At 36.3% G+C, this 26,026-nt stretch overlaps 1 protein-coding gene across 1 annotated transcript; it reads left to right on the top strand.

Annotated features, from left to right (window-relative positions):
• The first annotated feature begins 1,211 nt into the window (after positions 1–1,211).
• Positions 1,212–25,714, top strand: BACH1 (BTB domain and CNC homolog 1). Its single transcript, XM_026700611.2, has 5 exons — positions 1,212–1,438; positions 13,829–14,126; positions 19,410–20,777; positions 21,547–21,753; positions 23,801–25,714. The coding sequence occupies exons 2-5, from the start codon at positions 13,887–13,889 to the stop codon at positions 24,260–24,262; spliced, it is 2,277 nt and encodes a 758-aa protein (XP_026556396.2). The 5' UTR covers positions 1,212–1,438; positions 13,829–13,886; the 3' UTR covers positions 24,263–25,714.
• Positions 25,715–26,026: the final 312 nt, after the last annotated feature.

The raw sequence follows: 26,026 nt of genomic DNA, 5'->3' as shown, positions 1-26,026 counted from the left end.
TCATGGAGACTTACATTAGTCATGATATAGTTTTCTAGGGCTACACAATTTATGCTGCACATATTATACTGGTTGTTCATTTATTAATTTGGTTTGTCAATTGCTTATAAGATAATAGGTATAAGTAAAAACAGGGATGGTAGGCATGTTGGTGCGCTTATGCATGCCCCCTAGCGCTTATGCACGCCCATCATCAACTTACTGTTTAATAGTTTTGTAGCTTACTGCTACTACAAAACAATAAATATTACTGCATTCATTCTGTTCATCATTTGAATGCACATTTTTCTTTATATAATTTTGATAACTACGAAAACGGGAATTAGGTTCAAAGCTTCTGCAAAATTGATCAGAGGCAGAGTGGTATAATTTTTCAATAGCTACTGAAATTTTGCAAACTAGAGCCCCAGTTTAACACAAATATATTGAGACAAGCCTTCTACATTGTTTACAATATTAATACTGTTTAATCATTCCACCGCAAACCAGCTTACTGGATCTGGACTTACCGGAATCAACCTCCCTCTTGATCTGCTGCCATCATATAGATTGTCTTCAAGTTCCTGAATTTTGAACAAGCCTGGGGGGGCGGGGGGGGGGGGGCTGCAGTGTCTGGAAAGTCAAGCTAAAATACAATTGGAATGCCCTCTGGCAGTGCTTGAAATATTGACAATCACATCCGCACAGAGTTGAGTTGATTGTCACTGCACCTCGTACCACGAAATCAAACACCCTCTTCAGTGCCCATCATGACCATGAAAATAAACACAAACACACATCCTTCACCCTCCTCCACACAGTGAATTGAAAACACCCACCGCACCAACACTGCACTATACAGTAGAATTCAACAGAGCTACTGCCCTGGGATAGAAGCTGTTTTTCAGCCTAAGAAAGGGTGTCCAGGTGAAAGGAGACACACACACACACACACACACAAAAGAGCACAAAACGTGGGGAAAAGGGTACACTGCTGTTGCCATGGCTTCAGAACATGTTTACCCAGGAGAAAGCTCTTTCATTGATTCTCCTGCGTTGACTGACAGTAGCCAGGAGTTCTGTATTTTCCGCACTTCTGGAGAAAGGCAGTCAAAACACCCAACCAACTCCAACCGACGCGCTTACGCAGAACTGACCGAGCAACCCCGCCCATAAGGTCAACGGGAGGGGGCGGGGGAAAGGACGCGGGAAGCAAAAAAAAAAAAAAAAACAGGCACATGCGCGCATGCGGAGAACTTTAACGCCAGAGAAAGGAAGGGAGGAAGAGAGGAAAGAAAGAAAGGAAAGGGGGGGTGAGAATAGTGATGTCAGCTGGCATCGGCGTCCAATCGGCTCCGAGAGGGTGGAGGAGGCTGTGATGTTGTCACCTGACTATAGTCGGTTGACCGAGAGCGTAGGGAAAGTACGGTGGAGCTGTCGGAGGAGGAAGGGTGTTGAGGTAGGAAACGCTCGCTTCGCAGTGCTCGGGGTGGGCCGGAGTGTGTGGTGGGGGGGGGACGGACGCGGGGTTTTGGCGCGCGGGCAGAACAGACTCCCTGGGATGGCCGAGGGACGGAAGAGAAGGGGAGGGGATGAGGACCAGTACAGCGCAGGCGCGCATGTTATCCGATCATAACACTGCCTGTCCGTCTTGCCCACCCCCACCCCCGCCCCTCTCGGTTGGCTGGGGAAGGTTGACCGCGGTGCGGCCCGCTGAAGAATGGGGGAGCTTTTTAGCGGGAGGCAGGCGGCGGGGAAAGGCGGCTTTGAGCAGATGGGATGGTGGCGTCCGGGGTTTTGTGCGCTTGTGGGCTTTTCGGGTGTCTGCTGGGAGCAATGACAGCTGTGAACTGTAGGACAGCGCATTATTAAAACAACCCCCCCCCCGCCAAAAAAAAACCCAAAAGCCCTGAGTGGCAGGATTGAGTTACCTCACGTAAATTAACTTGGTTACTGTGGGGGATCTATCCATGGGGTATAGCCGTTTTGAGTCCCCTTAACATAACCGCGACAGGGAGCCCTTTCGGCTGTAAAAGAAGCGGATGCGGTCACTATTTTGTGGGTAGTCTGGAAAAGAAGTAATAAACCTGCCGCCTTATAACCAGAGGATTAGTGCCAATCGCCGTCTAAAGACGACTTAAGTTTCATTCAACTCATTTTCAACCCGCTTTGGGACGAATAACTATCAAATCAGCTTTGATGGGCAGGATCCTAAACACATTGTAAAGTTTGAAAAGAAACAAATGAAATACCGCCATACAAAACGAGCACTGTGTAATGGGACTGGAACTTGGAGATTTTTCTGAGAACTAATTCAAGAACCTGGATGCCAATTTAATTAAACTATTCAGAAAGTAGCAAAATGTATCCGTAGTGGGAGAAAATCTGTTTGGTCTAGCTGAAATGTGTTTGTTTAAAATAATCTGATGCTGTATGATATGGAGATATGATCAGTTGATTTATAATTAAAGTGAGGACTGTCAGAGATTATATGATCACTTACAAAGCTTCATATGCTTTGTAAAAAACTTGGCAGATTGATAGAAAATTTGTCAAGATAAACAAAAGTAGGGTTTCTTTGCATTTTTCCACCTTTCCATATTACATTTAGCAATTTCAGAAAAGGAATTAATTCTCATAAACCATATTTTGAATAATGTTCCCTATCTTTTATTATTACTGAAAGAAATATAAATACCATCTTGCTTATCTTGGCAATATGTAAGGAATACTTTATTGTTTAGTTTACAAAAGAATCCTAAGATAGCAAGAGTTTTCTTGAATTGCTACTTGATAAATGTGAAAAGAGTGATAATTCAAGATTTCATCTTGGATTAACATGTCAGCTTGGCTTGATTCTTGAGTGATTGATAGTGGAGGGCCAATAGCTTCTAACCTCTAACAAGTGGTTGATTGTATATAGCAAACAAAGACCTGGCCAGCAAAATTCATTTGTTTGTTAAATTTATTTGCTGCCTATCGCACACCGGGACTATAGATATAGTCAGATGCCCAGTATTCCAGTTTTTAATGAGTGCATCTAAAGGTGAGTGCTGCAGACATCGTCTGTTGATAATACCACCTGCCTCATTATTAAACCAACTCCCATCTCAAACTGGACAGCATAATTCGAAAGCAAATAATGTTCTTTGAATAATTCAATATAAAAAATAGTAATCTTTTGTGAATTGCCCAGCATTTTATGGACTTCATGACATTTGTCAATCTCTTCTATTTAGTATTCTGTCAGTATATATTGCCTATCTCATAATTGCACATTTGGATGATGCAGGTAGTATTATAACCAAACAAAAATACAATGGAATAAAACAACGGCAGCCAAGGACAAACCCAGGTCCAGTCATAAAAGCACAAAATACAAATCATAGGGTACGCATAGTACTTTATTTTCTTAATTGGCTGCACAGAAATAATCAGTATATGTAGGATTTTTTTTGTACCTTTTATCATATTATCTGTAGGTTTTGTATTTACTAAGATTTTCAAAACTATAACAAGAGGACCAATTAAGATAGTTTACCCAGAAGGCTGTTGGATTTGAATGGCTCTGTGCTGATTCTTGGGGATTTACTTGTCACTTATGTTTACCTCTAAAATGGAGAAGTGCCCCAGGTGATTAGCAATAATTCATGAGTGCTTTCTTCTACTTGATCTGACCAATTTGACTGATGACTGTAAAGTACATGGCCTGACAGTGAACTAAATAAAAAATAGAGTCCTTCTACAATGATTTTTTGACATTGCTGTTTTCCATTCTAACACAGCAGTCATTCAGAGTAGTTAACGTTCTATTATACACTGCTCAAAAAAATAAAGGGAACAGTAAAACAACACAATGTAACTCCAAGTCAGTCACACTTCTGTGAAATCAAACTGTCCACTTAGGTAGCAACACTGATTGACAATCCATTTCACATGATGTGCAAATGGAATAGACAACAGGTGGAAAGCATAGGCAGTTAGCAAGACATCCCCAATAAAGGAGTGGTTCTGCAGGTGGTGACCATAGACCACTTCTCAGTTCCTATGCTTTCTGGCTGGTCACTTTTGAATGCTGGTGGTGCTTTCACTGTAGTGGTAGCCTGAGATGGAGTCTACAACCCACACAAGTGGCTCAGGTACAGTGCAGCTCATCCAGAATGGCACATCAATGTGAGCTGTGGCAAGAAGGTTTGCTGTGTCTGTCAGCGTGGTGCCCAGAGCATGGAGGCGCTACCAGGAGACAGGCCAGTACATCAGGAGATGTGGAGGAGGTCTTAGGAGGGCAACAACCCAGCATTAGGACCGCTACCTCCGCCTTTGTGCATGGAGGGACAGGAGGAGCACTGCCAGAGCCCTGCAAAATGACCTCTAGCAGGCCACAAATGTCCATGTGGCTGCTCAAACGGTCAGAAACAGACTCCATGAGGGTGATATGAGGGCCCGATGTCCACAGGTGGGGGTTGTGCTTACAGCCCAAAACTGTGCAGGACGTTTGGCATTTTCCAGAGAACACCAAGGTTGGCAAATTCACCATGGCGCCCTGTGCTCTTCACAGATGAAAGCAGGTTCACACTGAGCACATGTGACAAACATGACAGGGTCTGGAGATGCTGTGTAGAACGTTCTGCTGCCTGCAACATCCTCCAGCATGACCGGTTTGGCAGTGGGTCAGTAATGGTGTGAGGTGGCATTTCTTTAGGGGGCTGCATGGCCCTCCAGAGGTAGCCTGACTGCCATTAGGTACCGAGATGACATCCTCAGACCCCTTGTGAGACCATATGCTGGTGTGGTTGGCCCTGGGTTCCTCCTAATGCAAGACAATGCTAGACCTCATGTGGCTGGAGTGTATCAGCAGTTCCTGCCAGACGAAGGCATTGATGCTATGAATTGGCCCGCCTGTCCCCCAGACCTGAATCCAATTGAGCACATCTGGGACATCATGTCTCGCTCCATCCACCAATGCCACGTTGCACCACAGACTGTCCAGGATTTGGGGGATGCTTTAGTCCAGGTATGGGTGGAGATCCCGCAGGAGACCATCTGCCACTTCATCAGGAGCATGCCCAGGTGTTGTGGGGAGGTCATACAGACACGTGGAGGACACACACACTACTGAGCCTCATTTTGACTTGTTTTAAGGACATTACATCAAAGTTGGATCAGCCTGTAGTGTTTTTTTTTCACTTTAATTTTGAGTGTAACTCCAAATCCAGACCTCCATGCATTGCTAAATTTGATTTCCATTGATAATTTTGTTGTCAGCACATTCAACTATGTAATGAACAAAGTATTTAATAATATTTCATTCATTCAGATGTAGGATGTCTTATTTTTGTGTTCCCTTTATTTTTTTGAGCAGTGTGTTTTATCTTAGAAGAAGAAAATGCAAACTATTATAATGATCACATTTTACACCACTTTGTAATAAAACAATTTGTATCCATGCTATAGGGCAGTGATGGCAAATCTTTTGAGCCCCGAGAGCCCAAAGCATGCTTGTGCATACCCAAAATGCAAGGCCTCCACATGCGCCATGCCCCCATGCATGCGCCTCATCCCCCATGCATGCACGGCAGAGACCTGAAGGCCAGCTGGCTGGCAGGAGGCGCGTATGCATACACAGTGGAGCTGATCAGCGGCACATGTGCCATAGGTTTGCCATCATAGCTATATGGAATACCTCAGCTGATGAACAAAAAGGATGCGATTTTAGGCTTTTCTTGTCTGATACTTTACAGGAATATGCCCTTAAGGTTCTTAGAGACCTTTTTTTTTTTTTTTTTGACCATTGCTCTCCTTTAGTTTTAAAAGTCTGTGGGTGGACTGGCTGAGTAAATAGGAATAGGGGTGAGTTCCTCATTGCAACAATTCCTTTCTGTTTCAAAAAAGAGCTAGTAAAATATTTGATTTTTTTAAACTCCTGACCCCATTCCTTGCCCCCAATTTAAAGCAGTCTCCACAAGTCTATATTTGAGAAAACACGCTACAGGGTATGGTAACATCTAAGTTTATGTTGAAATCTGACAGGCAGAATTTAATCCTATTGGTTCTGTTAGATATCTCAACAGCCTTCAGGACCATAAACTATATTATTCTAAACTGTCTGGTTGAGAGAAAATTTATGACACTAATATATAGGGAGCCACCTTATTAGAGAATTAATTTGAAAATTGATTCCAAAAAATCTGTTTCAGTACAAAATTGTGTTTCAGTGAATTTCACATTTTATGCATATGTGCTTATAGATGGAACATGTGCTAATAGATGGAAGTAGTTACTTGGAATTTAATGGTCTAATAATATCTGTTCCTATATTTATTTTCTATTGGCTCCCAATTCTGTCTTACCATCTTGAAATTCACTTCTTGAAATTCAGAATTAATCAGAATTAATGGTGAGGGATTGTATGGAGAAATATAAACTGAAACCTAATAATGATAAGAAAAGGGGATCTGGTCAACACAATGTACTGTACCTCAGGATATAGTTTGAACCTAGATATATGTAAATTTTGGAACTGCAATTTCCCCCCCCAACATCTAATATAACGAACTGTATTTCTATATTTCAATGGGATTTCAGTGAATGCATACATACAGAATTGTAGGTAAAACTATAAAGGTGCATATACATGTGTTTGAAGGTAGATTGCAATTTCTTTTTAGAACTCGATTAGAACTGAATGTTTTAAACAGATACTTTGACCATGTACTTGGCATAAACAGAGCACTTCCTGGATATTTTTAAGATTCTTTACTAATTTTTAAAAGGTTTTAGGTGCTTTAAGGGTTGTACTTAATTTAATAAGTCAACTCTAAAGCAGCTAAAAAAATGTTCAGGTTTATGTGAATATCTGAAAAAAGTTGAATTGTCTTAATGAATAGCAGGGATGTGCTGTGTTTGCACAAGGTCGGAAGCAATTCATTTTCCAAGTATGCCCTATTTGTGATTACTAATAATTCAAGCTATAAAGTATTCACAATAAAATCAGATAAGAAAAGCTTCATTAGTTATCTCTTGAAAAGCAAAGCAATTACAAATTATCAGGTTAATGATCATATCAGTGTAGCGATGAATTTTTACAAGTTCTGGAACTGTTGCTGACAGGACTTGTAAGATCTTAACTGGTATTTAGTAAAAATGGTATTTTTACTAAATATCATTATATCTACTTAATACAAAAATAAATGACCTATTTAATAACTGATGTTGCTCACTTCCTAATAATTTCATATTATTTTAATGTTCAGGATTATCCTTATGCAGAATGTAGAATCAAAAGTATAGAATGTACTTCAGAGGACATCTAGTCCAACATCTTGTTCGATCAGATTTGCTACTATGTATCAGATCGGACTATCAGGCTTGTATTTCAATACAGGTAGTCCTCAACTTATGACCACAATTGAGCCCAGGATTTATGTGGCTAAGTGAAAAGTTTGTTAAGTGACTTTTGCCCCATTTTACGACTTTTCTTGCCACATTAGTTAAGTGAATCATTGCAATTATTAAGTTAGTAACACAATTGTTAAGTGAATCTGGCATCCCCATTGACTTTGCTTGTCAGAAGTTCACAAAAGGGGATCCAGGGACACTGCAGCTGTCATAGATATCAACCAGTTGCCAAGCGTCTGAATTTTGATCGTGACCCGGGGGATGCTGCAACAGTCATAAGTGTGAAAAATGGTCATAAGTCACTTTTTTCAGTGCCATTGTAACTTCGAACAAACTGTTGTAAATCAAGGACTACCTGTACTGCCACTAAAGAAGAGTACATCGCTTTATGCAGCAACCTATTTCATTAGTTGACAGGTCTTGCCTTCAAAAAATTATTCCTAATATCTGATCTGAATCTAGTTCCCTATAGATTAAATTAATTGATTTTGGTCCTCTCCTCTAGGGTCTCAGGGAAGAAGTCTGCTTCTTCCTCTGTATAACAGCTTTCTAGATATATGAAACCTACTATCATGCCTCTCTCAGTAATTTCTTTTGGAGGCTAAACACCTCCTTCGATAGTTCTTCATAGATTGCCTTTAGTCTCCTCTGTTTCAGTACCGAAGAAATTACTCCAATTTGTTTAGAACAAACTTTGGTTCTCAGAACAGGACATGGTATTCCAAATGGTGCCCAATAAAATCAGACTATAATAGGGCAATTAATTCCTATGATCTGAACTCTTTTTGTTTTAGTCAATTGCATCCTTAAATAGTGTCCTTTTATGCATCCTTTAATGTATCCTTTTTAGCATCTGCATCACACAGTAGGTTCATACTCAACACTTTACAATATCCACATCCTTTTCATAAATATGACTGCCAAGCTAGAGCAGTCTCCTTTTACACTCGTTCCTGTCATTTTTTTTCTACAGATCCAAAATGTTACTTTTATTCCTATTAACTTTCACCATTTTAGCCCACTATTAAAGCGCATCTAGATCTTTTTCAATCTTTTAATGTTAGCTACTGTTCCTAGTTTTGTATCATCTGGTACCCCTTCGACCCATTTATTCAACCCATGAATAAAAATATGAAACAACATAGGGCCCTGGAAAGAGCCTTTTGCAGGCCACTTTATATTAATGTTGAATCTACATCTTAAATGATGTAGAATAATTTAAGATATATATCTGGGTGTGGCCATTCACTCAAATATGATTCCACATAATCATGTAGCTTATGTTTACTACTTTATTAATGGGAGCACTTTGCTTTGCTGAGGTCAACATACAATGCTTTGGAAGGCGGCGATTCATGAAGCTTGTAACTTTATAAGATAGGATTAATCAGATATGTGAGCACCAAACCCATGTTACTTATTAATTGATACATCCTTATCCAACAGTTCACTTATATATTGTTTAATAATCTTGAAGATCTTGCCCACTATTGATGATAAATCGTCAAACTTGTAATTTCCCCAGTTATCCTCCTTCCTGTTGGGACAATGCTTATTCTTCTCTACTATATTATGGGATCTTACCCGTTTTGTAGGAGTTGTCAAAAATTGCATTTATTCTTTAATCAACTCTGTTTGTTCACCTCCTCTCTTAGGATAGTTGAATTTGTTTAAATTAAATGCTTTTTTTCTGTTCTAAGCTACAATTCTCTCTATCAGTGGCCTAGTAACAGCCAGCCAGCTTTATTTATTTTTTGAGAAAAGACAAATGTAAAATAGGAAGGTACTGTAAGATATTCTATCTTTTTTGCCATTACTCATTATTTACTATTACTCATTATTTACCTTTCTATTCATAATAGACCTTAAAACTGCTTCATCTTTCTTTGTCTTCTGACATATCCAATAAAGACTTTCATTGCTTTGGGCATTTGTTACAAGCCTCAGCTTTATTTTATGCTTTAGCCTTTCTGACATAATTGTTAAAGTTTCTGATAATTACCCTGTCTTTGTTTGCAGAATGTTGTTTTCATTTCCTATAGATAATCCTTTTTCTTTCCTACATTTACAACTATAATCCTAAACACAAGGCTGGTTTTTTTAGACTGGTACAAAAAAACCCTACTCATTTATGATTGAGGGGGTTCTAGCTTATAAATAAATGATGTCTTCCTATGTAATGATTTTAGGCGTAGATTTCCCATGCATTAGTAGTTAATTTAATTACTCTATCGCACCATTTTCCCTTGAATTGAACACATCTGATCTCTTAAATATGTAGTCATATCTTATGAGAAATCAAATATTTTAAATGCATTAGTATATTTTAGATTTTGTAGATTGCAGTCATGCAGTGACTGCCTTCCAGTAACAGAAGGAATTTATTAAAAATATGTTTATAACATTTTATGTATAAGGAAAAAATATGCAAAATGTTTTTGATTTCAAATGAGTTGTCATATTAACTAACTGCATTTAAATTGTAAGGTGGTATAGTAGCCAAGTCTGTTTTTCTTTTTATAAAATGCTGTTTCATGCCGTGTCAGCATAACATAATGAATCAGCAACTCTTAACTACTGCTAGCACTCAACTGGAACATATCTGTTTTGTCCATAAAAGGGAAGGTGGTTGGAGGTGGGGTTAGCTATTCAACAGTCAATTAAGGCTAATGCTTGTTGTTTATCTGAATTTATAAAATGAGCATTTTTTTCTCATTATGAAATTAATATGCTATGTCTAGCTGGGAAGATAAGTTGTATCACAAAGAAAATACTTTTAACTTAGACTTTAAAAAGCTGCTGAAATAAGTACTTTTTTCTATTAATTTTGCAACTGTTAAGTAAGATTTCATGACCATCAATATATCCAGATCTTGGGAGAATTCTGGAACATTAACAGGGATTGGGTTAGCCTCACTTTGGGGGAGAATGTTCCACTGCCATGACCGAGAAGGCCTGTTTCATGGAGCCCACCAAATATAAATCCTTAGCCAATGCAATCTGCAGCATACCTTTCTGTCAGATCTAATGGAATGAGCAACTGTAATTGGGCAGAGGCAGGCTTCAGACAACTTTGTTCCATGCCAGGAAGGGTTTTAAAGATTAAAACCAGCACTTTGAACAGGAACCAGAAGCAAACTGGGTGCCAGTGCATCTTACACAGCAGAGGTATGGCATGTGCAGTTTTGGAGGTACATACAACTGTCCTAAAGCTGCATTTTGCACTTGTTGAAGCTTCCAGATGCTCCTAAAGGATAGACCCATGTGCATTACAGTAGTCCTATCTGGAGATGATTATGGCATAAGTGATTGTGAATAGAACTCAAATTAGGAATGGGTGCAAGTGACACACAAAGGAAGTTGTAAAAAGCTTTCCTAACCATAAGTACCAGGTGCTCTTTGAGCAAGAGTTGTGAGTTAACCTCCAGAAGCCCCAGACTGTGCATTGGATCTGTCTGGGCAGTGCAACCCATCCAACACCACAGATGACATAATCCTAAAACCATCAGACCACAAAACTCAAAGCCATTCAGTTTTGTGGGGTTCAGCTGAAGTCTTGTTCCTCATCCAGATTCTCACAGCTCCAGTCACTGCGGCAAGACATTCACAGAATTGCTTAATTTGCCATATAATTGGTTGTCAGTGTATTGATATCTCGCCCCAACTCACCCAGCAGTCTCATGTAATATTAAATAGGAGAGAACACCAAATCCTGCAGCACTGCACACAAGGTTTGAGGGTGGAATATCTTCTTCCCAATCACCACCAATTGCAGTCAACTTCCGAGAAGGGTAAATAAGCACAGCAAGTGCCTCCCACCGCCAGTATTCTGAGCCAATTCAGAAGGATACCATTGCTTGACATTATCAAAAGCCAAGAGGTCAAGTAGGGCAAACTCTCATCCTACTCTTATCAGGGGTCATCCAAAATTTATCCTGTGTTTGGACTTAAGAATAACCTCAATAATGATAACTCTAAGATCTCATATTTTTCTGGATCCTTCTTAGCCTTCTCTTTCAATTTTTATTTCCTGTAACTTAGTAGAAGCAGTATAAAAATACAAAATACAGAATCAAATCACTTGAGAATATGAGATTTAGCAAAGCATTCAAGATTGTTCCTCTTTTGCATTTAAGAGACTATGAATATTCAGCTTAAAGCAGGATGTAGGGCAGGTTCTAGATTTTGTACATTACAGTTACCCTTAATAATGGTGGCAATGCATGTTAGGATTTGGAGTACAATGTCATATGGAGGAATGTAAGGTCCATCTGAGGATAAGTATGAAAGCTGAAATGCTCCAGGTTGTGGTTTCATTGCAATAGAACAAAATGCTTCAGAGATTCTACACAGTGAAATTCTGATCTAACTTGTTTTCAATCTTAGCATTATGGTTATAAATCATGTTGCTGATACCAGCTAGTGATATTTCAGAAATTGACAAAAGGTCAGTAAACAAGAAAAACACACTCAGTCACATAAATCCTAGGCAACACTGAAGAATAGAGAACTCTAGTCTCAGACATGGAACCTAGTTCAATTTATTTATATTTTTGTATCATTGAATGAGACAGGACACAGTGGTTTACACTATATTATATTCTCATTCTTCATTTGTTCAGATGTTTAAAAACCAAGCCTGTGTTCAGATGACTATCATCTCCCAAATGATTTTTATTTCCATTTCGATGGTATAGGATTCTTTTGATGTTTACAAAGGACTTGCTATGCTGGCTGGGAAAAGAAATCAATGAATGAATAGCATGGATAGTGAAACAGCATGCAATCTGCTCTCACTGGGGGCCAAGTTATGAAAAACTTACCAACATGTACTGGCCAGTGTCCTTTCCATATGTACTGGGCCCAGCTAAACTAACACAAATTGTATTTTCAGATTTTTAAATGCATCCCTAAACTCAGCATCAACAAGAAGCAAGCAAATGCATATCCCCACATGCCAAATTTTTCATCAAACCAACCATTTCAAGTATAAAGTATTTGCAAATAGCCATACGGTATAATAATCACTAAGTCAAGAGCAAGAGAAGAAATGGGTTTTCTTTTTAAGCTTATTTGTTCATATATTTAAGAGAGGTCATTCTGCTGTGACCCCCCCTTTTGTTTTTCCCTTGACAAACCAGTTTGTAACAGTGTGTTGTAGTTTCACTTGCACAATTTGTTCTGCATCAGCAAAGTTTATTTATCTAGGATGATGCGGAAGGAATAAGTGGTTCAACTTGCCTATAAATTGAAATATGTCTTTATAATGTGATGAAAAGGCAAGTGCATATTTTTCTGTGTTCTATAACTATGTTTGAAAGAACAGGAAAGAAAATGATTGGGTAGGATTTTATATATCTTCATTAGAAAATAGAGCAAAAGTACTCTTCCTGTATCTGACATTTAGATAGCTTATTGACAATTTGTGCCTCTCTGATCTTCATTTAGATTTAAAGAATTCTATCAAGTGGTACAATTCCTGAGTAGGTTCTGCAATTCTGTCTGGTAATATCTATTCATGATGAATAGATGGAAGAAAATACATTAAAGTGGCTTACTGTTGTTTCATTTAAGTTACAATGTATAAATGAGGTTCTGTCTTATAAATTGTTACAATGACAATTGGCCTGCCTGTTTCTATCAATTCTATCAATAATGATGCATCTACATTACACAGAATTATCATTTCCCACATAGCGTTAGCCATTTTGTCTAGAAAATTCTGCTCATGTAAAATTGTATTGAAGTAGATAAATAAATATGAAAGACTGTTTCACTTCTCAGTATATTCTCACCCATTGTTACTCAGTTCTGCTAATTCTGGTTACCACTTTAAAATTGTGTATAAAGAACTGTATCTGTTTGTATCTAAGTGATTGTAATCTGTAGGATGTCAATAAGTACAAGCACATGTTACCCTTATTGCTACACAACTAACTACAGAGGGTGAAAACGGGAACAGCTGATAGTATTAGATAAGATAGTTGGAAGACAAGTAGGATTGCAGATGAAGGAAAATTGATCAGACTTTGGAGATGCTTTAAAAACAAGCCTGTGTTCAGATGGGTTTAAAAATAGAAAACATGGCATACAGTTATGACATTATGAGGAAAACACATCACATAATTAAATAGAAAATGTTGAAACAGAATAATAAAAAGTGCACTAAAATAAATAAAAGGACACAATTTGATTAGAAACAAACAGGCAGCAAGATTAAAACTGTTCCAACTTAAAAATGTTGATATTAGCAATTTCCTAGAATCCAAGGAAAGAAAAAATATTTTCTCTAATAATGGCAATAATAAGGGTTTTCTCCAGGCTGAGGTGAAAATGATATGCTTTGACCTGGGTGATATTAAACTTTTGTCAAGTGACCTTCACTATCAATTTGTCACACACTTTGCCAACTTAAACATGTTTAACATTTTGTAAATTTTATTTATTTCAGATGTGAAGAGACGAAGCATGATTTCCTCTGAGATCTTAATCAACATTTGTTATACAGAATGCCTTTAAGTGAACGGAACAGTGTTGTTTTTGCGTATGAATCTTCAGTACACAGTACCAATATTCTCCTTAGTCTGGATGAACAGAGAAAGCAAGATCTTTTTTGTGATGTTACTATCTTAGTAGAAGACCAGAGATTTCGAGCCCATCGTTCAGTGCTTGCAGCCTGCAGTGTCTATTTTCGTTCAAGAATTGCGGGTCAGTTAGAATCAGATCTTGTAATAATTTTACCTGAAGAAGTAAGTTCATTTGCTTGTACTTATATAATCTTACTTTGTACTACATTTAAAGTTACTCAGAATAATATACATATTATTAGTAACTTAAAAGTCCACAAATTGTGCCTGAACTGCATAGGCAAATACTATTTCCAGCAAAACATGATACATGATTCTTTTGAAGCTAGACACGGTTCCCATCCAACACAGTATTAAGGAAAATAATTAATAGTAGTATTATTATTCATATGTAAATCCATATCCTACATGCCTAATCTCTCAGCAAACCAACCATTTCAGTATAAAGTCTTTGCAAATAGCCATACAGTATAATAATCACTGAATCAAGACCAAAAGAAGAAATTTTCTTTATTTTTAAGGTTTTTAGTTTGGATATTTAAGAGATATCATTTTGCTTCGCCCCTTTCTTCCCTTGACAAACATTGCATGGCAATTCCATTTATACAATTTGCTTTGCACCAAATGCCTGTTTTTTGATATTAAATAATATAAAAGTTTCTCAGGAAAATTCCACCACAGCTAAGCAAGCACCTGTGTTTTCCAAATTAAAATAGGAGGGAGATACAGTTGTTTCTCTTCTTCAAAACAATTTGTTTCCAATTTTAATTCCTTCCTTACATTAGCTTTCTTTTACCAACCAGTTTGTTTTAGTTTTCTCTCTTAATTGAATAATTTGTAAACAAGAGAGTTTTAGGTGGAAAGGTGCCACAAGTGTATCTCAGGAATGAAGAGAAGGAAAAGGATTGAAACTACTCTTTGCCTTCCAGATAAATTTTTCTAAGCTTTTCTTGCCCTTCGATTTAAATAACACAGGGGGTTCACTGAAAAGGAAGTATTTACAACAAATACATTTCCAAATGGGAGGCATTAGCTGTTACTTAATCTCAGAAGAAACATAGTACTATGAAAAATGGAAAACATGGATATATTTGGGATAAGCAATTTGGTAGATGAAAATGGGGAAGCAACAGGAACACTAAAGAGGCTGAAACTTAACTGGGTTTATTTAGAATTGAGTCCAGTGGTATAGACTTTTGAAGTGAAACAGTTCCAGTATTTTGTAGCCTGAAAAGAAACCATAAAGGATTACCTAGTATTTAGCATACTGTGTGTATGCATGTATTTCTCTCTCTCTCTCCCCTTCCCTCACTCCCTCCATCTCTTTCTCACAAACACACACACACATGTACGTTGTATACACAATTCTTAAAGCGTTGTAGATAAACCTATGAGTTGCAGTTTTAAAAGGTGATGTGTCATTGCAATAAATGACTAAGTGCTACAACATCACTAGCAATAAATATTTGTCTTATTAAAGCCTGTTTGCAGACCAGTTTTTCACCTTGGCTTTATTTCCTATAAGATAGAATCCACTCCATCATTGCGGTTTTCAGCCACCAACCCCAAGGGCCCTAGGCAAAAAAAAAAGGAAATAAGAGAAGAGAGAAGCGGGGGGCGTCTTCCTCCATAGCCCCATTCCCAGGCCAACTGAGGGAGCCGGCTGTGTGCTAAGATATGATTTGGTTTCCAAAGCCTTCTAATTAAATATGGAAGGGAAATGAGCATTCAGTTGTTATGTAACTGGTCAATCTCTTACTTGTATGATATCAGCACCAGCAATGATATCAGCACTTTCATAAGATGGTCAAATAATCGGGTGGTTTTAACTATTTTTAGGATTGCTGTTTGTCAAACATATAACCAATTCAAAGCATATTACTTTATTGCAGTGCATTTCCATGTATCTGACATGAAATGTGATAAATAAGGGTACAAAATATTATATAAATATTCAGGGCACAATTTAGCCTGCTTTTTGATAAGTTATGGCCTATTTTTTAACTCATTACTAAACTGCAATTACCAGTAGAAGGATGATAAACATGACACTGAATCTTTGAAAAAAAGAAATAATTCAAAGGTAAAGGCTTTGCTTTCAGAAGGCTCTATATCACACAAAGTTATGGGTTTTCAGTATTTAGGAAAGTAATAATTAAACTTATTTATTTTCTCTCAGCCAAATATTTGAAATGACTTTTTTTTTCTTAATAAGAAAATGGATGTGGACTATTGATGTTAATGCCTGAGTATTTCTGTTTCACTTATAATTTTTCTTAGAACTTTTTATGAAAAAAAAAATTTCGATATGTAATTGTATAGGCTCCGTGACAGCTCTTGATAGATTTTAAAGGACTGAATTAAATAGCAAAATCTAATTTTGAACAAATATTTTGTATGGAGTTTCCCCCTGTACAGACTTAAAATAAACATTCTACTTTAGGCCAGGCTTTCTAGACCAGCGGTTGCCAACTGGTGGGCCACGGCCCACTGGTGGGCTGTGAAAAAATTGTGGTGGGCCGCAGAGAAATCTCACCCCCAGAGCACCCCCACAAAGCAATTAATCCAGGCTGTGCAGGAACACAAGGCTGCGCCACCCACATGGCCCACGGGTACCCTCCCCACCCACTCACTCCTTACCGGGCAAACTTGCCTGCTAAATTGCGATTTTTCCTTTTTCTGACCATCATCTGTTCTTCTGTGCCGGGAGATTTAAGTTAGCTAGGAAGCAGGAAATGTTGGATTTCTTGCTTTCTAGCTAGATGGTTGGATTTCTTGCTTTCTAGCTATCTTTAGATATTCAGCTCTGCTTTTAAGCACAGCTGAACCTCCCTTAAGACTGAAGGTTGTGTTATTCAGTGCAGACTTACGGCAAGCAAGTTTGAGAGACTGAGCTAGCCGATGGCAGATAGATAGATCATTGAATGGTTCTGTGAGCAACTCAATCTGCCTGCCTGCTTTGCCTAATTTTGCCTAAAAGTTGCTCTTTTTTTAATAAAAAAATCAATATTTACATACATGGTGAGTTGTGAGTTAATTTTATGAGTTTGCTTGCTAGCAAATTTTATGAGTTTGCTTGCAAGCAAATTTTATGTGACAGACTGAGCTAGCCTATGGCAGATAGTTAGGTCACTGAATGATTCCATGAGCACCTCAATCTGCCTGCCTGCTTTGCCTGATTTTGGGTAAAAGTTGCTCTTTTTTAAAATAAAAATTCAATATTTACATACATGGTGTGTTGTGAGTTAATTTTGTGAGTTTGCTAGCAAATTTTATGTGACCGACTCAGCTAGCCAATGGCAGATAGATAGATTTCTGAATGAATCTGTGATTCTGTGAGCAACTCAATCTGCCTACCTGCTTTGCTTGATTTGGGGTAAAAGTTGCTCTTTTTTATATAAAATTCAATATTTATATAAATATTTATAATATTTGCATACAAGCCGTGCCCATCCAGTCACATGACCACCAAGCCACACCCACAAATTAGTCTATGCCCACAGAACCAATTAGTGGTCCCTGGGATTTAAATTTAGGAGTTTGGTGGTTCCTGAGGTCCAAAAGGTTGGCAACCCTTGTTCTAGACTACATATAGTCCTCGCTTTACAACCATTCATTTAGTAACTGTTCAAAGTCACACCTGCACTGAAAAAGTGATTTACAGTTGGTCCTTGCACTTACTACCATTGCAGTCATGTGATCAAAATTTAGGCACTTGGCAACCAGCATGTATTCCCAACAGTTGCAGTGATCAGTCACAATCATGTAATTGCCATTTGCAACCTTCCCAGCTGGCTTCTGACAAGCAAATTCAGTGAGGGAAGCCAGACTTGCTTAACAACCATATGATTCACTTAACAATGGTGATTTGCTTAACAAGTGTGGCAAAAGATATAATAAAACAGGCATGAACAACTATCTTGCTTAGCAACAGAAGTTCTGGTTCCAAATATGTTCATAAGTGGATGACTACCTGTGTTTAAAAGTCTTGGCTCAGAGTTTCCATTTTAATCTTGTTTTGCATATCCATGACTGGTATTTTGGAATTCATATATAATCCAAAATACATAGGCTCCAGTCACGGGTTTATTTTGGGTTTGGATTGTGCAATTTATATATTTGAAGCATAGTTAATTTGTGTTCTGTATTTATAGAATCTTATCCAAATAAAAGTTTTCTCAGCTCTCCTCCATATGTTGTGGAGGAACCTAGTGAGGAAGCAAGCTTGAAATGTCATTTGAATATTTATTCTACATTGGCTTTAGAAAGATGTTTGAATATTTATTTGGGCAAACAATTCTAAAGAGTCTTTTATATATATTTAATGATTAGTTTGACTATAGAATATATATATATATATATATATATATATATATATATATATAGATTTTTGTGTTTTCCGCTAAATATAGAGACTCGAGAAGCACAGAGCGACAGCTGATGATATATATATACAAATACCAGAACTCAGAAAATATATATATATATATATATATATATATCAGCCATTTCTATAGTAGCAAAATAATTATTAAAACCCCAAATCAAAGTTTCCTTTTTTTCTATTTTTAGCGTAAAGTCCAAAAGTGGTTTCCAAGTAGAAACAAAACTAGATACATTCTTTTCTTTAATTAACACAATTACTTTTCTCATTTCTGCTACTCTATCAGTTTTTCCATCCATTCTTCCATGGTGAAAATTGATAAAACTTTCCATTTTTGAATATATATAATTCTTGCTACACTCAACAAGTATAATAAGAAAGTTCCACTTTTTTCAAGCTATTTGTCCAGTAGTCCTAAAAGAAATACTTCTGCTTTCAATTTTATACATGTTTTAAAAACCTTCTGAATTAAAACCTAAATCTGTTCAGAATGTTTTTTGCTTTGTCACAAGTCCACAAAAGATGATTAAAAAGTACATTCTTTACAATTAAAGTATGTAACAAACATTTGAAATAGTTTTGCATATCTTTGACAGTTTCTCAGGAATTAGGTATTGATTTTTCATTTCATAAAAGTTTTAGATTATAAGTCAGTGTTGTTTATACATTTTAGCTATGGAATCATTGTGTTTAATGTACTCATTTTCCAGGTCAGATTAGAAGAATCTCTAATTGGCATAATCTATAAAAAATGTATAATTTGTTTTGTTGTAAGTTTTGGTCTCTGATTACTTTTTTGAATTTCTCCATATTAATATTGGCCAGAAATAAGCATAGGTCAGTTCTGCAATATGAAAGAGATTTTTTAGCTATACTTGAGCTTATACAAAACAGTCCAAGAAAGACCTAACCTATTCTTATTTCTGGACAAATTAATATTAATATATTGTATTATATTGTGTAAATAAGTCCCATCTTACTTTTTATATGTACAAATATTCTTACATATAATCTTTTATCATTTTCATAATTACGCATATGTCATTTCTTCAACTGAACAGGTTACGCTGAAAGGATTTGAACCTTTACTTCAATTCGCTTATACTTCCAAACTTATTTTAGATAAGGACAATGTGGCTGAAGTTTGCAAATGTGCTGAGTTCTTGGGAATACATGACATCGAAGAATCTTGTTTTCAGTTCCTTAAATTCAAGTTTCTGGATCATAAATCAGGACAGCAGGAATATCCAAAAATAAAATGCTGTAAACCAAGTTGTCAGAAACAGTGCAGTAAAATGGGAAGTGTTGATGCTAGAGAATTAGAAATGGATGAGGAGGATGAAATCATGCAAAATGAAGGTTCTAAAAACTCTCAGCTGAAGGCATACAGTACTGAACAAAATCCAGCAGTGTCCCTACTGCAAGACAGTTCTAGTCAAATCCATGACCCTGTATCACAAAAGGATCAGTTTTTTAATGCAGAGTCCCTCTGCCCCAAATACAGGAAATTTAAAAAAGCTTTGGAGACTGATAAAATCCCTCTTTTAGAATCCAGTCCTGGTATTAATGAAATTCAGGTAACATCTGATACTACTATTCATCAGGTGGAACCAAATATTACTGGTGCTATACAAAAACCTCTTGAATGTACAGCTGTGCATTCAGATGCAAAATGTGAAGATACTCAGGTAGCAATGGAAGAAAATGGAAAAGAAGATTTCATGAATGAAATGGCCCTTCCGGTTAAGAATGATGAAAGTTTAGCAGAAAAGACAGATTCTCACTTTGTCCAACATAATTCTTCTGTGACTACTCATGGACTTTATTCTGCTTCTTTCTTAAATGCATATGATCAATACTGCAATTTAACTTTAAGTGGTATGCAAAGCAATACAGTGATTGAAAAAAATGCCATTGCCGAAAATTGCAAACCAATAAATGAAAACACTGCTGAGAACGCAACTCCAAAGTCTAATTTGTACGAGCAAGGAAATGTGAACAGTACATCACCTAGTCATCGAAGCAGTGTGGAGAGAGAGATAGCAGAACAGTTAGCAAAAGGATTTTGGAGCGATGTTTACCACACAGATGCAGCATATCAAATAAACTTGTCTCCTGCATTGCCAAAAGAATTTTCAGAACAAAGCTGTTCAGAAAAGAAAACTGAATGTCCTTGGTTAGGCATCAGAATCACTGACAGCCCAGAGAATGGCCCTCCAAGAACTTTTACAACGTTGAGCTCTGTCACTTGCCCTTTCATCAGTAATCTCAGTACTGAAGGTACCACTGAAGTTAACAGTGGAGACTGTATTCCAGAACAACCACCTGAGCAATGTCCTTATTCATGCGTGATAAATTTGGAAGAGGATTCTGAAACGGATACAGAGGGCGACAGTGAATCCTTTTCTGCGAGAGAACAGGAATGCGAGGTGAGACTACACATGCTTTCTTTTTCTTTGTTAAGAATTGTGCTGTTGACATGTATTCAAACTGAAAAAAAGATATCCCTAACATTGCTATGACTCAAACTACCCAATGGAATAAAATTTATGTTTTCAATATTTTTGCTGAGAATTCTTATACATTATCATATCAATGTATATATTTGTCAGTTTGAATATTAAAATATGCATTGGTTGTCTTACCAGAATCTTTCTACATAGCTACGTATTCATCTTTCATATTACTCTTACATAGTTTTTCAATTTCATATTCTTCATTCAATCATTCCTTTAAGAATATGAATACAGTCTACCCTCCTCATTTGTATATCTTTTATTTATAATTATAATCTGGAGCAACTGGTCTTGTGGTGGCTGTGTCCTAAGGACTTTGCAAAGGTTCATATAAATAGAGGCAGGTACATTTTTTCACCAGCAACATTATTTCTTTCCAGTTTTGCCTTCCAAGGTCAGGGAGCAATTCAATGTGATCATTCTAGTAATTATCTGTGACAGGGAGATGGATTTTCACAAACTCGAACATTTAAAAATGTATTAGTGGGCTAATTATCTGTAATAGAATTGATTTTTTTTTAAAGAAAAAACATATTGTGTCATGGAATGTTTGAGGTATGACTTTGGAAAAATGTTTTGAGAGATGCACACTGAGTCTGATTGCAAAATAATATGGTTTCAGGGTTTCAGATTTGAATGCTACTAAGTTATGAAACTTTAATCAAATATCTATAACTTGCAGGTAAAGCTACCATTTAATCCACAGAAGATAATTTCACTTTCTAGAAATGACTTCCAGTCATTTCTGAAAATGCACAAATTGACTCCAGAAGAGCTAGATTGTATCCATGATATTAGAAGACGAAGTAAAAATAGAATTGCAGCACAGCGTTGTCGTAAACGAAAGCTAGACTGTATACAAAACCTTGAAACAGAAATAGAAAAATTGGTATGTATAGATAGTTTTGTTCAATTAAGATATGTTTGTTATATGTGTTGTATGTTCTGACATAGTTCTCTGAATGTGCCAATTTGTTTATTTTCCTTGCATTTCTATTCACTGTATTTGTATTGTTTTTATATTGTGAACTATCCATAGTGGGCCTAGAATTAGTAGGTGCCAAAGTGAAATGAATAAATAAATACATTTAAAAATTCAAATAAATCCTTGATTCTATGTAATATTGACTGTATATATGGTTATCCTTAATTATGGTAATAAACATTTTGATTCTTCCTTGCCTTCCTTCCCCTCTCTCAAGCTATAGGAAAATATGGAATATATTTTGCTTACCTGGCACTAGCTGAGTGTATATGCACTGATTTCATTTCCTGTCCCTGATTGAAATGAAATAGTTTACTTTGCTGCCAGTGTTCTTATTATTTTCACTTGCACAACATTTTTCAAAAAGTTTCTTGACTAGTAACCCATTTATTGACAGAAATCTGAAAAAACTATTGTTTCGAGACAGCAGTTTCTCTTAATATGTATAACTTGTTGATGAGGTAAATAAAGCCTGTCTTTCACTAATATTTTTTGAAGAAATTGCATGATTTTCTGGGAAAACAGAATTTTCCTTACATAACTTTTATGTTCAGTTATGGACCTGATTCCATGGGGCTGACAGCAATGTAATAGCTGTTAAATAAAGAGGTGTTATATAACTTAAAGTAGTTAAAATAATCCCCATATCAAAGTTATATATTGACTGTTCAAAAAAGGAAGTAATTGTTAACATTTCATGTGCTTTTATTGTTAATAAAAATCTTCATCACACTTTAGAAAAATATATTAAATATTATATCAACAAAAAATAATGCCTTTGCTCCATATTATGATATTGGCTTATTGACAAAGAATTTCAATATAAAAACTCAGTAAGTAGCTTTTTAGTGATCATATTTCTATCAGAATACAATTCATTTTTTATTTGATTGGTTGCTATGCATATGCTTTCTAGGACTGCTTCAGAAATTTTGATATAAGCCGGGATCCATGTAGTCCATTACTATTGATATGACTGGTAGCAGCTCCCTTGGGTGTTGTACATTTTTATACATAACAATGCTCAACACTGTTTAAGTACTAAGGACTGAATATTAATGTTTTAAAATTATTTAAATGTCTAAATTAGGATGCCTAATTTAAGGATACAGAACGTTATTGAACTCTTTTATTTTTGTTTTTAAATTTTCTAATTTCATTATTCAAGGGCTGCAAGAAACGTAGTGATGTAGTGATATCATGGGAAAGAACATTCTAAATTTTGAGCCCTTCTCATTTGGAGGGTTTGCTTTTTGGATAGTAAATGTATACCTATAATATTATTACGATCTACGCCTTTCATTTTGAAGAAAAATCAGAAAGATTGTTCAACAATTATTCTGTTACTTGTCACCAAATATTGATGACCAATGAACTGTATGGTTTATACTGCCTAGTATTTACTTAAGGGTTCCTTTGCTATGGTTTACTTGTGTTAATACTATATATCCCTATTGTGCAGTTAAGTGAGATTAGTACTATGGTTGAAAAGGAATTGGCATGTACGGGTAGTCCTTGACTTAAGAATAGTTCATTTAGTGCCGTTCAAAGTTACACAAAGTGACTTATGATGATTTTTCATACTTACAACCTTTGCAGCCATCCACACAATCATGTGATCACCTTTTGCAACCCTTCTGATTTCAAGCAAAATCAATGGGGAAGCTAGATTGACTTAAGAACCATGTTACCAACTTACCAATTGCAGCGATTCACTTTACAACTATGACAAGAAAGGTCGTAAAATGGGACAAAATTCACTAAAGAAATGTCTCACTTAACAACAGAAATGTTTGTGGTCATAAGTCTGGGACTACCTGTACTCCAAGCAGTGTTTATTATCACTGTTTTCAAATACAAAACAAACTATAAAATATAATTCTGTCTTTAGTGGAAACCCACCCATTCAGTATTTCAGTACTGAACTCAGAACTTCTCTGTTTTCTTGCAGCAAAGTGAAAAAGAGAACTTACTGAAGGAAAAAGATCACATTTTGTCCACGCTGGCTGAGACAAAACAGAATCTAACAGGACTTTGCCAGCAAGTATTCAAGGAGGCAGCACTGAGTCATGAGCAAATCCAGATTCTTGCAAAATACTCGGCCTCTGAATGTCCACTTTCATTTTTGGTTCCTGAGAGGGAACAAGCAGCACCTTCTGATATGTCATCTACAGTGCCATTGTGTGTTGAATTATCTGCTGGTCTTTCTGTTATATCATCTAATGATCAGCATTCTAATTATCAACATATGAAAGGAGGCTATGATGCAGGATATGATCAAGCACAAGAATTATGTCCAGTTCCTGTAAGAATATCAGAGAAAACACTGTGCTTGGAACAGTGTGTGCAGAGTGGAAGTGGTATCACAGATTTTTGTCAACAAATGACTGACAAATGCACTACAGATGAATAATCCTTTTTAAATTTCACCCTATCATGATTGAGGCCTGGTCGTCATGTAAGAAGATAGAACTGCAGCTGCATTAATTTTGCATTTCATATTCAACACCCTCAATCAAACCTAAATGTAATTATGGGCTTTTCTCTAAATGACATATAAAACTTAGGCAATATACTTAGTGTAAAAGAAAGAAATCCATACAGTTTTGTTACTTCAGATGTCCAATGCCATGGAAGGCAGTAACATTAGTTTCATCCACTACTTTATTGATAATTCCAATCTAGGTATTTTAAAAATTTGATAATAAAACAAAGCACTTCAAGAATCTAAATCTTTGATAATGTTAGGTCACTGCGCTAGAGGTGTATTTACTCTTGACAGCTTGCTGTCCTTCCATGATCTCCATATAAAAATATTTATAGTAGACTATGTTAATTTGTGCTTCCTACTTAAAGTTTGATGTGGTTTTCATAAGGATAAATGAAATGATCACATAATCTGGAAGGGTTTTAACTTTTATTTTTAATTGTGGGACCAAGTTGGGCATGTTGGGAAAATCCTCTTTTAAATAAATTACTTTTATGGGTAAAGCTAATTGTAGCTGTTCAAATTCAGTAGCTTACAGTTCAGTTATAAAGATAAGCCACTTTAAAGCTTCAATAATTTTAACTATTAAAATAAGCAATTAGAACATTTTACTGTAGCCAGTACTGCATTATATTAATTACAGAAAGTCTGTATAAATTCTGTAATAGTATAGTGCTCTTAATAATAGAAGCTTTATCTACTGAACCTTAAATACTTTTTCTGGTTTACAAAATTTAAAAGCCAATGGAATTCTTTGTTTCCTACCTCAAAACATATAAGTTTTTGTAACTGTGTTTGGAACACAATTATCTTTCTGTGACAACTTTTTGCCTAGCATATTTACTATTTGAGAATCCTGCAATCTTCTCTGGTATGCTCAGATATTGATTAAGTTTAGCAATCAATTTAGCCTCTAGAAAAGTAAGTTTGTATTTCTAACAAAGTGTCAATCTACATAGTAAATATTTGGCCAAGTACACCATCCAAATAGTGCTATTAACAACCAGCATGTATTACAGAAAACTACACTACCTCATAGAGTGATTTCAAGATCATTCAAAGCTGCAGTGATGTTCACAAATATTTGTCACAAACTAGCATTAAGAATTACAACGCTTACAGACTTTTAACTTCATTGTGGAAGTTTCCTCTAAATATGCATGAATTCTTTTGCATGTATTCATTTCTCCTTTGATCATATAAGGAATGAGTCCTTTAAAGCCTTTAGCTGGCAATATAGGTGTTATGTGCATTTAATGAAACTCTTGCTCTTGAAGAGTACAAATATGTTTCTTTTCTGGGAATCACATTTTGATTCTTTAGGTTCACCTCATTCTTTTTTTTTTTTTGACAAATCAGTTAACAGTGCCAAATCTGTTGGGTATACAACATAAAAAACTGCTCCAGATAAGTATTTACGCCTATTTTGAAACAATTGATATAGTTGTTTCTAAAGATGTATCCGCTGTAAATTCTAAATTATATGTTTATATAACTGGGTTGGCTAATTTTGTGACTGAATTAATACAGTCTGATGGTTGGGGCTTCTGTCCCTCAGAAATTTATTGATAAGGTATATGAAAGAATGGATCACTGATTTGGAAAGCAATGAAAACAGCCTTTATTGCATCTTGATTAAAAAAAACCTCAATGTTTGTGAATGAGACTCCCATGTTTAATTCCCATTTT

The sequence above is a fragment of the Pseudonaja textilis genome, unplaced genomic scaffold (genome assembly GCF_049901715.1).
Source record: "Pseudonaja textilis isolate UNSWEBS1 unplaced genomic scaffold, rPseTex1.2 PTEXCTG151, whole genome shotgun sequence".
Lineage (NCBI taxonomy): Eukaryota > Metazoa > Chordata > Lepidosauria > Squamata > Elapidae > Pseudonaja > Pseudonaja textilis.
This window is presented reverse-complemented; position numbering and strand designations above follow the sequence as displayed.